Source organism: Aricia agestis, chromosome 8 (genome assembly GCF_905147365.1).
Source record: "Aricia agestis chromosome 8, ilAriAges1.1, whole genome shotgun sequence".
NCBI lineage: Eukaryota > Metazoa > Arthropoda > Insecta > Lepidoptera > Lycaenidae > Aricia > Aricia agestis.
Window position 1 is genome coordinate 6,884,205 of NC_056413.1, and position 13,352 is coordinate 6,897,556.

The 13,352-nt window shown below is 38.2% G+C and overlaps 1 protein-coding gene across 1 annotated transcript; it reads right to left on the reverse strand.

Moving 5' to 3' along the window:
* Positions 1 to 9,282: 9,282 nt before the first annotated feature.
* LOC121729842 lies at positions 9,283 to 11,952 on the reverse strand. The gene is made up of 3 exons (XM_042118486.1): positions 11,431 to 11,952; positions 10,759 to 10,850; positions 9,283 to 9,895 (listed from the first exon to the last, which is right to left on the reverse strand). The coding sequence occupies exons 1-3, from the start codon at positions 11,678 to 11,680 to the stop codon at positions 9,311 to 9,313; spliced, it is 927 nt and encodes a 308-aa protein (XP_041974420.1). The 5' UTR covers positions 11,681 to 11,952; the 3' UTR covers positions 9,283 to 9,310.
* Between the last annotated feature and the right edge of the window lie 1,400 nt (positions 11,953 to 13,352).

Here is a 13,352-nt window from a genome sequence, read left to right on the forward strand (position 1 = left end):
TGCCGCGGGTGCGCCGCAACCCCGCGCTGCCTCGCACTCGCCCGCCACTCACCCGCCCGGCCCGACCCGCCTCGCGACTCGAATATCTCACAAAAAATACGTCGTCATCATCGCGCCGCGCGCCGGCCGCGTACACGGCGCAGGGTGCACGGTAAAATATTGATTCATCGAAATCTATCGATCCTCCCGTACACCGATCGGCTCGGGGTGGCTCGTCCTCCGGCGAGCGGCTAATAATACGCTGGCCTCTCGCGGCTCGCCCGTCCTGAGGGTGAATCGCGCTGCCTGGCCCCGCTATTTGAGTCGTCTCTATATCCGGAGCGACGATATCTATTTTGAATGCCGCCTGACGTAAATCGATATACCTAGGTGGCATATTCCCCGATCGGTCGCCTATAAATATATATTAAGGATAACGCGACCATGAAGCCTGAGCATCTAGCGATATCATTCGCCTAATGAAAAAGTTAATTAACGGGTAATGATCGTCGGCGTCCGCATTCACTACGGGGAAACTGGTTTCGGTTATCTGGTTATCGCGATTCGCGACTTACCTGTAGTCGAGTGCATCTAACGTTCAGGGGATGAGTTTTCCACGTGAAAAACATCAATCCATTCTTGTTGTCGCCATGTCAGCGAGCGCGCCGTCCCTGTCGCTCGCGGGCGGGGTGAGCGCGACGCCTGCCGCGCCGACGACGCCCGGGGACGCCCGAGCTCCGCCACTTTTCGCAGCCGATACCACCCGACACCGGACGGAAAATAGACCACACTATAGGGCGCACTGCTACATTTAAAATAAATTCCACACTTTTTCGACAAAAACGGCAGATCAGTTTCGAAAAAAAAATATTTTTCACTGTCCCGGAGAGTCCCAAATCGGTATTGCGAGAAAAAAAGTTTTGATTTTTTTAAGGACGCGACACGAATTTCCGCGCGCGGCGTATTCCTCGGTAATGTTTTTAATAAAAATGGCCTGCCGGCTCGGCGGGAGGAGTGGCAATGGGCAATGAGGTCGGTACCCTCTCTCTGGCACCCGCGGCCCCCCGCGCGCCGCACGGGGTTAGAAAGTTTCAAAAGTGAATCGAGGAAAACGCGCGCCGCCCGATATCGTCCTGGATGATGGACGCTGATGAGTTTTCGTCACCTTGAAATTTTATTATTACTTACTTATTATGTAATATTGAAAACAATAATATGTATTAAATATTTTTATTACATTACATAATAAAATTACTTTTCAATTACGAAACTTGCGAAACTTAGTTAGTTTAAGCACGAGGAAAAATAAATTTATTCATCAAAGAAAGGGTAATAATTGATATTAAATTATATTATGTACTTACTTATACAAGTTATGAAATAAATGATTATAAGAGAATTGTGAATTTGAATTTATAATATATTAGGTATTAATTTAATAAACGTAAGTATGAAATATTTATCTGGATCTAAAATAAACAATACTTATTTTGCTCGCCGTTATATACTTTATTTATTCTGACGCTACTCAAACTTTTTCATTACGCATTTTTCTTTATTTATTCCGATATAGCTGTAGGTGTTAAAATAATTATACTCAGGTTTCCTTTGACGTCCAATTTTAATTGGAGCAGCAGTGTCCTCAGTCCACACTCCACACGTAAACCGTAAACAACATGGCGGAATTCAGGGTTGCCAACTTTGTTAAAATTTTCAGCCTGGAAACAAAATTATGTATTCATACAGTACTAATTCACGAGGAACCATAGTTAAATAATATCAGGTTGTACCTATATCCCGCTCAAATCTAATTTAACCTGCTAACTTAAAATGCATTAATGCAAAGAGAACAACACGTTTTAAGATGTTAAAAGGCTAAACAAAAGGAAAAAGGCAACAAAATTAATGTGGATTTAGTTTTTTATAATCATGTTTAGAAACGGGTGGTAACCCTAGCTATAGGGCGTATTATTGGCGCTCGGCGCTCACCCCGCGTCAGAGCAGATCATCTTATCAAAATGTTATCAGGAAGTCAATTTATCACACAATCAAATATGTGAACATGTTGCGTAAACTAAAATAGGCCACGCTGTTCCTCGCTAGTACTCGTTAACAAACGAACAGTACCCCAATTCTAATGAACTAGATCGAAAAAGGAATGAAGCTAATTCTGCATTAAAATAGAAGAAACCAGGTACTAATAGGAGAGGGATTTGAAGCGTTTGACAATAAAATGAAAATTAATAGGTCAATACATTTTTAAGACACCATTGTTATAAAATATATTCATATATTATGATGTAGTATACATTTTCCGATAGAAATATTTCGAGTCTTCTTAAAAAGAAAATAGAGTTTTCCAAAAACATAATAATGCAGCAATGGCTATTAAAGGCTTAACCTAAATATTATAAACTACTTTTTTCATTAGATTTTTTTTAATGAAAGAAGGGGGCAAACGAGCAAACGGGTCATCTGATGGAAAGCAACTTCCGTCGCCCATGGACAATCGCAGCATCAGAAGAGCTGCAGGTGCATTGCCGGCCTTCTAAGAGGGAAGAGGGTAATAGGAAGATGGTATTTCTCAGGTCGAGCCGGCCCATTCGTGCCGAAGCATGGCTCTACCACGTAAATTATGTACGTAACGTAATTTATGCACTTTTTGTGTATTTTTATGCCCTAAATTTAGACCCAGCAGAGTACCAAGAAAGTAAACAAAAGCAATAGACATTAACTATCATTATAACCCATTAAACAACACAATTATACGGTGAAATCATTTCACAGGCCAGTATTTACATAAATTGGTACACAGTATTGATTTCAGTCTGTGACCTAGGTCAGGTCATGTCACTGTAAGCTGAAGTCCTTACAGAGGTGACCTAGATGCAGTGCCGCATACTTTCCCCCTAGCAAACATGCCCTGGATCCTGAATGCGACCTATTAGTGAGACATTGCAGCTTTTATACACTTTCTTTTTCTTTTTTGCTTTTCTTTCTTTTATACTTTCGTTTTTCTCTTTAAACGGAATGGCTAAGCGAGCTTTTGGAGTTGAGTTTTCGTGGTTTCTTCATGTAGTGTATTAACTATTCTAAAGGGGAAAGTATTTACAAGAAAATGTTGGTATAATCTTAATAATAACAACTTATAATTAACTTGTAATTTCAACGAAGACAAAAAAAGCCGTTTGGGAAATTCACCTGTGTGTTCAATCTGTGAAAATTTCAAAAGTATTGGTTCTTGAGATATAGCCTGGAGAAAGACAGACGGACGGACGGACGGACGGATGGACAGACATCGAAGTCTCAGTAATAGGGTCCCGTTTTTACCCTATGGGTAAGTAACCCTAAAAATACTCTTAAGCGCTGCTTCTATTACAGTGAAACTTCTTGTTAACTCTAAACACAGAACTAAATAGTCACAACGTAAGTAGAAGCAGACAAATGTTGAGAAACCGTAGCGTAGATTACTGTTGCGAGCGATTCGTAACAGTAATACGTCGGTGCAGAAGTTTTGGTCAGCGCAATGAACAAGCAGATTCACAGTAACGGACATAGATAACTGTTCGCCGAGTAAAAGCTGCAACAAAAAGAAATCCTTCGCCTTTCTAACCACTTCACACATTTGCTTGTAAGCTGCGCTGGTTAATATTTGAGCTTTAATGAGGATGCCGCTTGGGAGGTTTTATGTTTCCTAATGAACATTTTAACCAATGGAACTGTCTGCTTCGTTTATGAGTTCCTCATTATTTGGACCTTATCCTAAAGATTCTTTGTAAATAAAGCTGAGCGTTTATTCTTAAAAAAAAGTTAAGGGTTCAAAAATGTTTGTTGGTTGTGAAAATTCATGCGCCTCGATACGGCGATACTTCCAAATATATTTGACAAATACTCTATGCTACGTTTTTATTTAACTTATGTTTTTTTTTAATGAGATAAGGGGGCAAACGAGCAAACGGGTCACCTGATGGAAAGCAACTTCCGTCGCCAATGGACACTCGCAGCATCAGAAAAGCTGCAGGTGCGTTGCCGGCCTTTTAAGAGGGAATAAGGTAATAGGGAATGGTAGAGATGGGAAGGGAAGGGAAGGGAATAGGGTAGGGGATTGGGCCTCCGGCAAACTCACTCACTCGGCGAAACACAGCGCAAGCACTGTTTCACGTCGGTTTTCTGTGAGAACGTGGTATTTCTCCGGTCGAGCCGGCCCATTCGTGCCGAAGCATGGCTCTCCCACGTATTATAATTTAGAATACTTAAAAAAGTATAAAGTTATAATATATTAATTTTGCGCGTTATAAACAGCATGTTAATTCTTCTAGTTTTCCGTATTATAAAAAAAGATCGGAAAAACGTAAGTTCTAAGCTCTAACCGCTTCCTTACTCTGGAGCTTAATGGAGTATTTATACGTATCCATGTCGTGATTTGTATACGTTTACATACATATTATAATATACAGTCAATTCACATTACACAAAACATCCATTTCACCAAATAAAAAAAACGTAATTTTTAGATCTTAATACGAGCTATCATCTAGGTAACAAAAAACTCATTATTATTCAAATGAAACTTTCATCCTAGTACTTTAGTAAAGTAAATTTAGCATCTCTTATACAAATTTTTGAGCATAGCTAGTAAAATGTAATTAGAAACAGTGGCCAAGTACGTGACCGGCACGTGGAATATAGAGTTCCGTAGAGGTACATTGGAATAGAGAGTTTCAGCCCATGAAGTCAGGATAAAGTAAAAAATTTTGTTTACCATCTAGTTGACCTCTATATCAGTGTTTTTCAACCTGATAGGTTCGACCCCCGCAGCCCCGGAGGGGTTTGATCGCGAAATATTTTTCCACAGCATAAAAAAGGTTGAGAAACACTGCTCTCCATTATACTCATTTGCTCCTAGAACTACGTAATACTCTGCTGGAGCAGCATTTTTTTTGCTTTTTAATTCAATATAATAGAATTGTTGAGTATTTATTTTGTTATTGATAGGTAAGCGATTCATAATGCCTACCCACAATAAATATAATAGGACACCCGAGTGACAAGTAAGCGAATTTGAATAATTTGGAAAGTCTGCGCTTTGGTCGTCAGCCGTCATGACTAAATGTGTATCTCAGCAATTTATAAGTTGCTAGCTTTTGCCCCCGGCTTCACCCGCTAAGGGTGGGTTGTACCAACTTACTTTAACTTTAACTATAACAAAATGTGAAATGAAGTGTCAAATCCCTAGTAAAAGTCCATAATGGACGTCATATTTGACGATAACCTTAACCTTAACTATAACAACGCCTCTGGTGCAACCCACCCTTAAATACTTGAAGGGCAGAAAAAGTATCCCTAACTGTCACACTCAGAGACGAATATATAATTTCATAACTGTAATTAAATAAAGATTTTGACATAAGCCCCGTTTATTAGGTTATACATCTGTCAAATTCTTTATCTCTCTTTTTATGTCTCTATATTATTTAATTACAGTTGAGTAATTAAATATTCACCCCTGAGTGCGACTCTTAGCTTACTACGAGCATTGTTTTAAGCATACTAAATTTCACAAAAATTATACGTGGGAGAGCCATGCTTCAGCACGAATGGGCCGGCTCGACCTGAGAAATACCACGCTCTCACAGAAAACCGGCGTGAAACAGCGCTTGCGCTGTGTTTCGCCGAGTGAGTGAGTTTACCGGAGGCCCAATTCCCTTCCCTATCCTCCCCTATTCCCTTCCCTTCCTATCCCTACTCTTCCCTATTACCCTATTCCCTCTTAAAGGGTCGGCAACGCACCTGCAGCTATTCTGATGCTGCGAGTGTTCATGGGCGACGGAAGTTGCTTTCCATCAGGTGACCCGTTTGCTCGTTTGCCCCCTTCTTTCATAAAAAAAATTCTTCAGTACTTTTTCGAGAATACGGCACAGACTCACAAACTTTCGCATTTACAATATTAGTGTTATTTCAGGGTACACATTTCCCCAACTTCTTTGTACAATAATTATTATTACCGATAAAAAACTGTACTCTACCGTTTCCTGGAACTCAAAGTATCTCCATTTTCGCATTTAAAATAATAATTAACAATCGGCCTAACGATGTGTGATGATAATATTGAAATGTTCTACTATTTAATTACAGAAATATTATTACGACATTACATTCACATTAAAATGACACCTAATTGAAGAACTATAAAATGTTCCGCAGAATTACTGTCGTGTTAAATTTAATGTGAATTGATAATCAACGGGAAATTGTCTATGATAATAATTTTAAATTAAAATTAATTTTATTTAAATCGAGAAGGCTTTTACAGCCACTCAGACATTTAAAGCTTGCTAGATATTTTGTAATAAAATCCATGTCCTAGAACCAGTAATATTCTCTAGTCTCTACAAAGTAACTAGGGTATATAATGTAATATTATAATACTTGAGTAGGTAAGTATTTCAAATGATTTTGACTGCTGCCTTCTATACATAATATTACAGAATGGTTAGACTATTATTGAATATTGGTCAACATCCATACTAATATTATTATTATAAACGTGAAAGTGTGTCTGTCTGTTTGTATGTTACCACTTCACACTTAAACCACTGAACCGATTTTGATGAAATTTGGTATGGAGATATTTTGCGTCCCGGGAAACATAGGATAGTTTCTCTTGCGGAAAATATACGGTTCCCACGCGATAACCGAATTTAGACGCAACGATGATGACGATGATATAGTCAACTTAAAGCAAAAGCCGTGATAGGTAGAGCCTTAATCTTTACGGTTTAAGAAATTTCGTGGAACTAAATTAGTTAAAAATTAAAAGGTTTAGCTAAGCGACGTTTTTATGACCCCTAAGATCTTTTAACCTGCTTACCTTTTACTCCCGTTTTTACAGCACGTGACGTACAGCTACGTAAAGTTGGAGTTGAAAAGGGGTTGTAAGCTGTAATCAGAAACGCAGGCGCTTACTGCAGGGTTTAAACTTTAAACTTAGTTGAAATATAACATCAAAGTTATAAGTAATACGTTGATGTACTAGCCCTTAAAAGTAGTTAACTATAAAGAAAAAACTTTTTAATAGATATATTCTGCCAGAGTCTTCGTATTTTGACAAAATAATCTTAAAAACTTGATTTAATAGCAACTCTTTGTTAATACGGCTATAATTCTTATAGGAAATGAAACACCTTAGCATCATGGTGCATATGAATGTAAAAATTGGGTGAATGTGGGAGGTGAGGCCCTTAGATAAATCGGACCGTCTAACGGTCAGTTTTCGGTTCAATGACTCGATTCGGACGCTCAATTTTCGCTGTACTGTTAGAGCTAGAAGAATCCTACGAATATTTGAAGACACGAGTGGTTGAAGGTAATTAACATAGTAACATCTATCTCCTAAATATATAACTCGAAGGTGACTGACTGACATTGTGATCTGATCTATCAACGCCCAAACCACTGGACGGATCGAGCTGGGCATGCAGCTAGATGTTATGACGTAGGCATCCGCTAGGAATGGATTTTGATCAATTCTACCCCCAAGGGGATAAAATAGGGGACGAAAGTTTGTATGAAACTTTGTCAATTTTAAACCGATCGGGCTGAGGCTTTGCATACTACGCGGGCAACAGCTAGTTTTACAACATAAAAGCAATCACTCATTTTTCCTTATAATTTGAACAAACCTTACTTCATCATCTGGCCATACATAAAATCCACTTTTTTTATCTATTTCATCCTCTCATGTGTTCGTTTATCTTTTGATCAAAGCTTTTCTTATTCCTGATGTTAAGCGGCCGTTGTCGAGCTTCTGAGACTTTTGGCGGGAATTTATTAAATTTATATTTTCAATAGCGATAGTCGATTGGATAATATTTTGCAAAGTAGTTCGCTGGCAAAGTAGTAGTGTAAGAAAACTAAGTGATAATACTTTAGGGTGTGTACGTGTTCCTTGTAGAGAGTTCACTGTGAAAGTAACAGCGCTGAAAGACCAATATTTTTTACTTTTGTATGGGCAAGCGCCCCGGCGTCACGAGTTTCGTCACCATAAAGTAGTTTTGTTACACCTTGTACATGAGTATAGCAGTTAAATACCCTAAAGTATTTAGCACTTTATTTTGGTACACCATGTATAATGTATATAGAAACTTCTATAAAAAACTTTAGAGTGCAGGCAGGAGAGGCCAACATATGAAACCATTTTGATTTTAGGTGTGACTGGGAGTCGCAGCAAAGTTTTAGAAACTACTTAAGGCGCTGTGGTTGTTGCAACTACGTAAAATGGGTTTTTTAAAACTCGTTTTTAGTAAAGGAAATGTCATTACTTAAGTATAAAATAAGTACCGTTTTAAAATTGAGAAAATTTCCTATACGCAAAGGTATATCAGTACACAATTTGAAAAATTCTCCTCGATAGAAAAAATCTCAAAGATGACTCTTATAACGCTGTTTTTCCTAATTAAATCATTTTATGGCTAAATTACACACTTTCTAGAAAAAACAAAAAATGTAGTATATATTGTGTCGTAACCTAACGTAAACGATTTGATATATTTGATTTGCGAATACTAAAAACAAAAGGTTTTTACTTTTTACTCCTATTTTCTATTATCAAGGCACGCGGCGAGCGCGTAAAGGTGGGTACAGACTGGTGAAACGTAACATGAAATGTATAATTCTGCCTTTCATTGCATGTTCGCTGCAAGCGTGGACGCATAGCGCGCTCTTAACGCGCATTCACTACGAACCTCCCGCGTTCGTCTGTTTCCGCCATTCTGCCGCGAACACGGCCCTTCGATACACGTTTTTTTCGTGCGCGTCACTTACAAAACCATAGATCACACGAAGCATGGAGTCCGAAGACCACGTTCTTGCTATGACGATTATCAGTACTTCATTATTAATAATACATCAACTCATGAAAACACGCCGAAGACCCCGACGTTGGTGGCGGACAGAATTGTATAAACGGAGAGAAGGTAGATAACTGCTTACTGATATGAATTTTCAGCACATAAGTGGACAATACAAAAACTTTACTAGGATGACGCCAACAGACTTTGAAAATTTACTCGAGATGATTGGACCAAGAATTAGTCGAAACCATACAAATTTAAGAGCTCCAATTTCAATCCAAGATAGGCTAGCAATAACACTTCGATTTTTAGGTTCCGGGGACTCTTACACAAGTCTGCAGTATACGTTTAGAGTATCGAAACAATCCATAAGTGCTATTGTACCTGAAGTGTGCGCCGCAATAATGGAGGAATTAAAAGAATACATTAAGGTACGTATTATGAAAATCTTTATTTATGTTTAGAAGTGTCTTTATTTATCACATTAAATCATTAAAGTCATCCATAGAAGACGTGTAAGACTCTTGTGAAGAGACCGACAAGGGCGGCTGGTTGGTTGGATAGTCAGTAGTATCTTCATTTCTTGCCGTAGTATAGCCATAGGGTCCCGCTTCGTTTGTGCCCGATGGTGGTCCGGCCGATGTTGAGGGACGATTAGAATATCCGGTCAGATCCACACAGTTCTGTCTTGCCCTGGATAAATAGTCATCTTGGTGTGAACCATATGCATGGTTATTTTGATGACGCCACGATTCGTAATATCCCCTGTCAGCTTTCATAATTATTTCAAAAATTGCATGTTCGACCGAAGTCCTAGTTTGTGGAGAATAACTAGTCATTTTAGCCCCTATAAAGGAAGCGAAACTTTTCGTTGTATCAGAAACACCTATCGAATTGTCCAATTTGTTGGCTGTTGTTTTCAGTATTCCCATCACATCTGAGAGCACATTGTCATCCCTCCTGGTTTGTTTAGCGCTCTTTGGACTACATTCATTTGGTAGTACTGGAGGGGTGAACACATTTTGGTCGGCAGTGTTTTCCAAGTCCGAGCGATGAAGTGACTCCTAAAAATGCAAAAAATAATTAATTGTTTTCTTTTTAGATACCAACGACAGCCGAAGCCTGGTTGAAGATAAGCAAGGAGTTTGAAGACCGGTGGAACTTTCCACACTGTTCAGGGGCATTAGACGGAAAGCACGTTATACTTGAAGCACCTATCAAAAGCGGAACCGAGTTCTATAATTATAAACAAAATTTTAGCATCGTTTTGTTTGCTCTAGTTGATGCAGATTATAATTTTCTATTCGTAGACGTGGGATGCCAAGGGAGAATTTCAGATGGCGGAGTTTTCAAAGATACCACATTATATGATATGATAGAGAATCACACAATAAACCTGCCATCGCCGCGTCCACTCCCCGATAGAAATATTTCCATCCCATATTTTTTTGTAGGCAATAGTGCCTTTGCTTTAAGTGAAAACTTGATGAAACCATATGGTGGGACACCTCCAAAGGGTTCATCGAAGAGAATATTTAATTACCGATTAAGTAGAGCTAGACGGATTGTTGAGAACGTATTTGGAATTATATCGTCTGTGTTCAGAGTTTTAAGAAAACCAATGCTTTTACAGCCTGATAATGCTGAATTGGTAGTTATGGCAATCGTTCTTCTACATAATTATTTGAAACGTCATTCTAGAAACGTGTTCATAACTCCAGGATTAGTTGATCAGGAGGTAGAAGGAATTTTAAATGAAGGTTCGTGGAGGCGAAATAATGACGACATGACATCATTACTGCCCATAAGAAATATTCCCAGACGATCACCTGCACATCTAAATGCTATTAGAGATGAATTGGCTGATTATTTTACGAAAGAAGGAAAGGTTTCTTGGCAAGACAGATGTTCATAGAATAATCCATACCGTATTTTTTCTCTTTCTCGGTGTGTTCCTGTCGTCTAAGAACTTCAAAGCATCATAGGCAAACCATCGACTTATGTATGTTTCCGAGGCACCTGCAACCGAGTAATACAAAGTTAATTGTTTAGGATAAATAAATAATGTAGCTGAAACATGAGGTTTGAATTCCTTTTTCTCGTTTTTGCATCGAAATTGGTCCATCCGTTTAAGCGCTACGATGCTACAGACAGACAGGCCCACAGTTTTAGGGGTCAGACTTATAACACCCCTCGTTTTACGTCAGAAGTAAACAATTACACATTCTCGTGGTATTTTTTATACACTTACATTACCACTTACATTACAATACAGGCTGTCCCGTAAATAGTACGACATACTGCCAGAGGTTAAAGTACTCATCAATACGAACAACTTTTACTATGGGACCAACTTCGAAATCGCGAAAAAAAATCAGCTGTGGCAGTATGTCGTAGTATTTACGGGACATCCTGTATGTTTTTATCTACCATTATACTTTATGTAGATACTATGTGGTTAATGTTGCTGGTTTCACAATGTTATAGATTTAAATACCAAAATTTTACACTAATTAATGTGATTACCTACTGTTTGTTAATCTTTATAAATGAAGAAAAAAAAAACAATAATAATACAAACATTAATCATTATTCTTACCTTTTCCTGTCCCCTTTGATTTTTTTTCCTTCAGCTTTTCGCGGCGGTATGAAGAGAGAAGACTAACAATTTTGTTGTTGCATTTTTCTACAGTCATTGACATCAACTTTGCGATTTCCGACCACGCATCTTGCTTAAGATTTTTCTTAAAATAGTTTTCATTTTGTGGGTTCCACAAAATTTCACGAACTCTGTACGCATCTATCAAGCAAAATGCTTTTTCCTCACTCCACGCAGTGTCGTCCTCCATGTTCGTTGCGTGCACGTGTTGATTTCAAAACGACCGTCCACGTTGGCTGCTCCGCGCACACTGCGCGCCCCTTTGTGTTCGTTCGAAAAACCGACAAATCACGGATCGCTCCGCGCGCGGCTTGTAATGCTCGTAGCGTGCGCGTGAAATGCACATTTCGCGCGCACAAGACGTCCAAACTATGAGAAATTGTTACAAAGTGTGTTACCTTTCATGATACATTGCAGCAATGTGTACGGTGAATTCTTTCATTGCATGACACATTGCATGTTACGTTTCACCAGTCTGTACCCACCATAACCGCCGCTGTACAAGGCGCGCTGATATGAATGTTATTTTGGTGTCCTCAATGTCGATATTCGTACTGACAGACATCGACCTGCTTATTTTAGGGACTACTGGGCCTTAAATAGTCATTATACAGGCTTCCGTAAAAGAGTGATAAAGCCCTACTTACTACTAGTCCTCCTTGATAATATTAGACGCATAAATGTAAAAATATTATAATGAGGATAAAAAGACATAATATTATGACAATGAAGTTGAAAGGATTTTCTCACGTTTCCATTTTCACTTAATTTCTCCTTGATCACCTTACAAGTTACAACCCACGATGCTATATTAAAATGCATAGTATTTATATTGTACCGTTAGGATTAATTTTAATACTTAGGGCCTGTTTTACCACTTCCTGATAAGTGACGAATAGGCGAACCACCAGCCACCAGCCACCAATTAACTTGACAGATCTAGTATGGAGAATCTGTCAAAAAATTTGTGAATAGCCTATTCGGCACTTTATTAGAAAGCGGTGAAACAGGCCCTAAGAAATAAAATCTAACTAAATTCTTAGCAACATGATATGAATAGGCACCTACTACAATTTTTGAATCCCCGAAATGATAACAAGGCTATATGTATTTTGGGCCATTGTGCATTATTTAGTATGGGAGGAAAATTATAATTTTCTTGTAAGACGAAAGACGGCTGGAGGGAATGGGGTTTGTCCATTTTTTTAAAATTGTTTATTCCCTTATTTTCTTACTATAAAATATTATATCAACAAAATAGTCTTTTAAATCTTTTAAATCGCATATAGAGAAGAAACATTTAATTGCAGTATAATTAGAATCGCAATTTGCAAATGCAATTTCAATTTCCACGTAAGCCGCGCAATAGATTCCTCGCGCTGGGAGTGTCCTGCCGATCCCACTTCTGAGAAGGAGCGGGTACAGCCTTATCGTCAATCGTACATTTTGCATAAGCGATTCTGGTAATTTTTTAATAGTTCCATAAAGTGATCGGTAGTCAGAATCATAATCGTTATAATGTGACTGTAATAATAATAATCATTAATCATTTGCTAAAGTGGGCCAACTATCTTATTATTATTTTAGGTACTTTATGAGGAATCTTATTTATTGGCATATTTTTCGCTAAAACTGTAAGATTAACCTTTGCTTTAAGGCGCTCCCCATACGGAGATGCTGTAATTTACCGTATTGAAAGCCTTATAAACTCATAATTTGAAAGCTACAAAGTTATAATAAAATACAGCAATAATCTTCAGCATATCAACATTCCTCTCCCCGTTATTAATTTCCTATTTTTGTTTCGTATACTCATGATATTAGCTTCCAAAATAATATTAATTTATTAAAATTGAAGCATA

Excerpts from the sequence above, each read along its gene's own strand:
- LOC121729842 (XM_042118486.1), bottom strand. The coding sequence starts at position 11,680 with ATGGAGGACGACACTGCGTGGAGTGAGGAAAAAGCATTTTGCTTGATA. Across the intron at positions 10,851-11,430 it reads ATCAAAGGGGACAGGAAAAG|GTGCCTCGGAAACATACATA; the intron begins GTAAGAATAATG and ends ACTCGGTTGCAG. Across the intron at positions 9,896-10,758 it reads CGAGAAAGAGAAAAAATACG|GAGTCACTTCATCGCTCGGA; the intron begins GTATGGATTATT and ends TTGCATTTTTAG.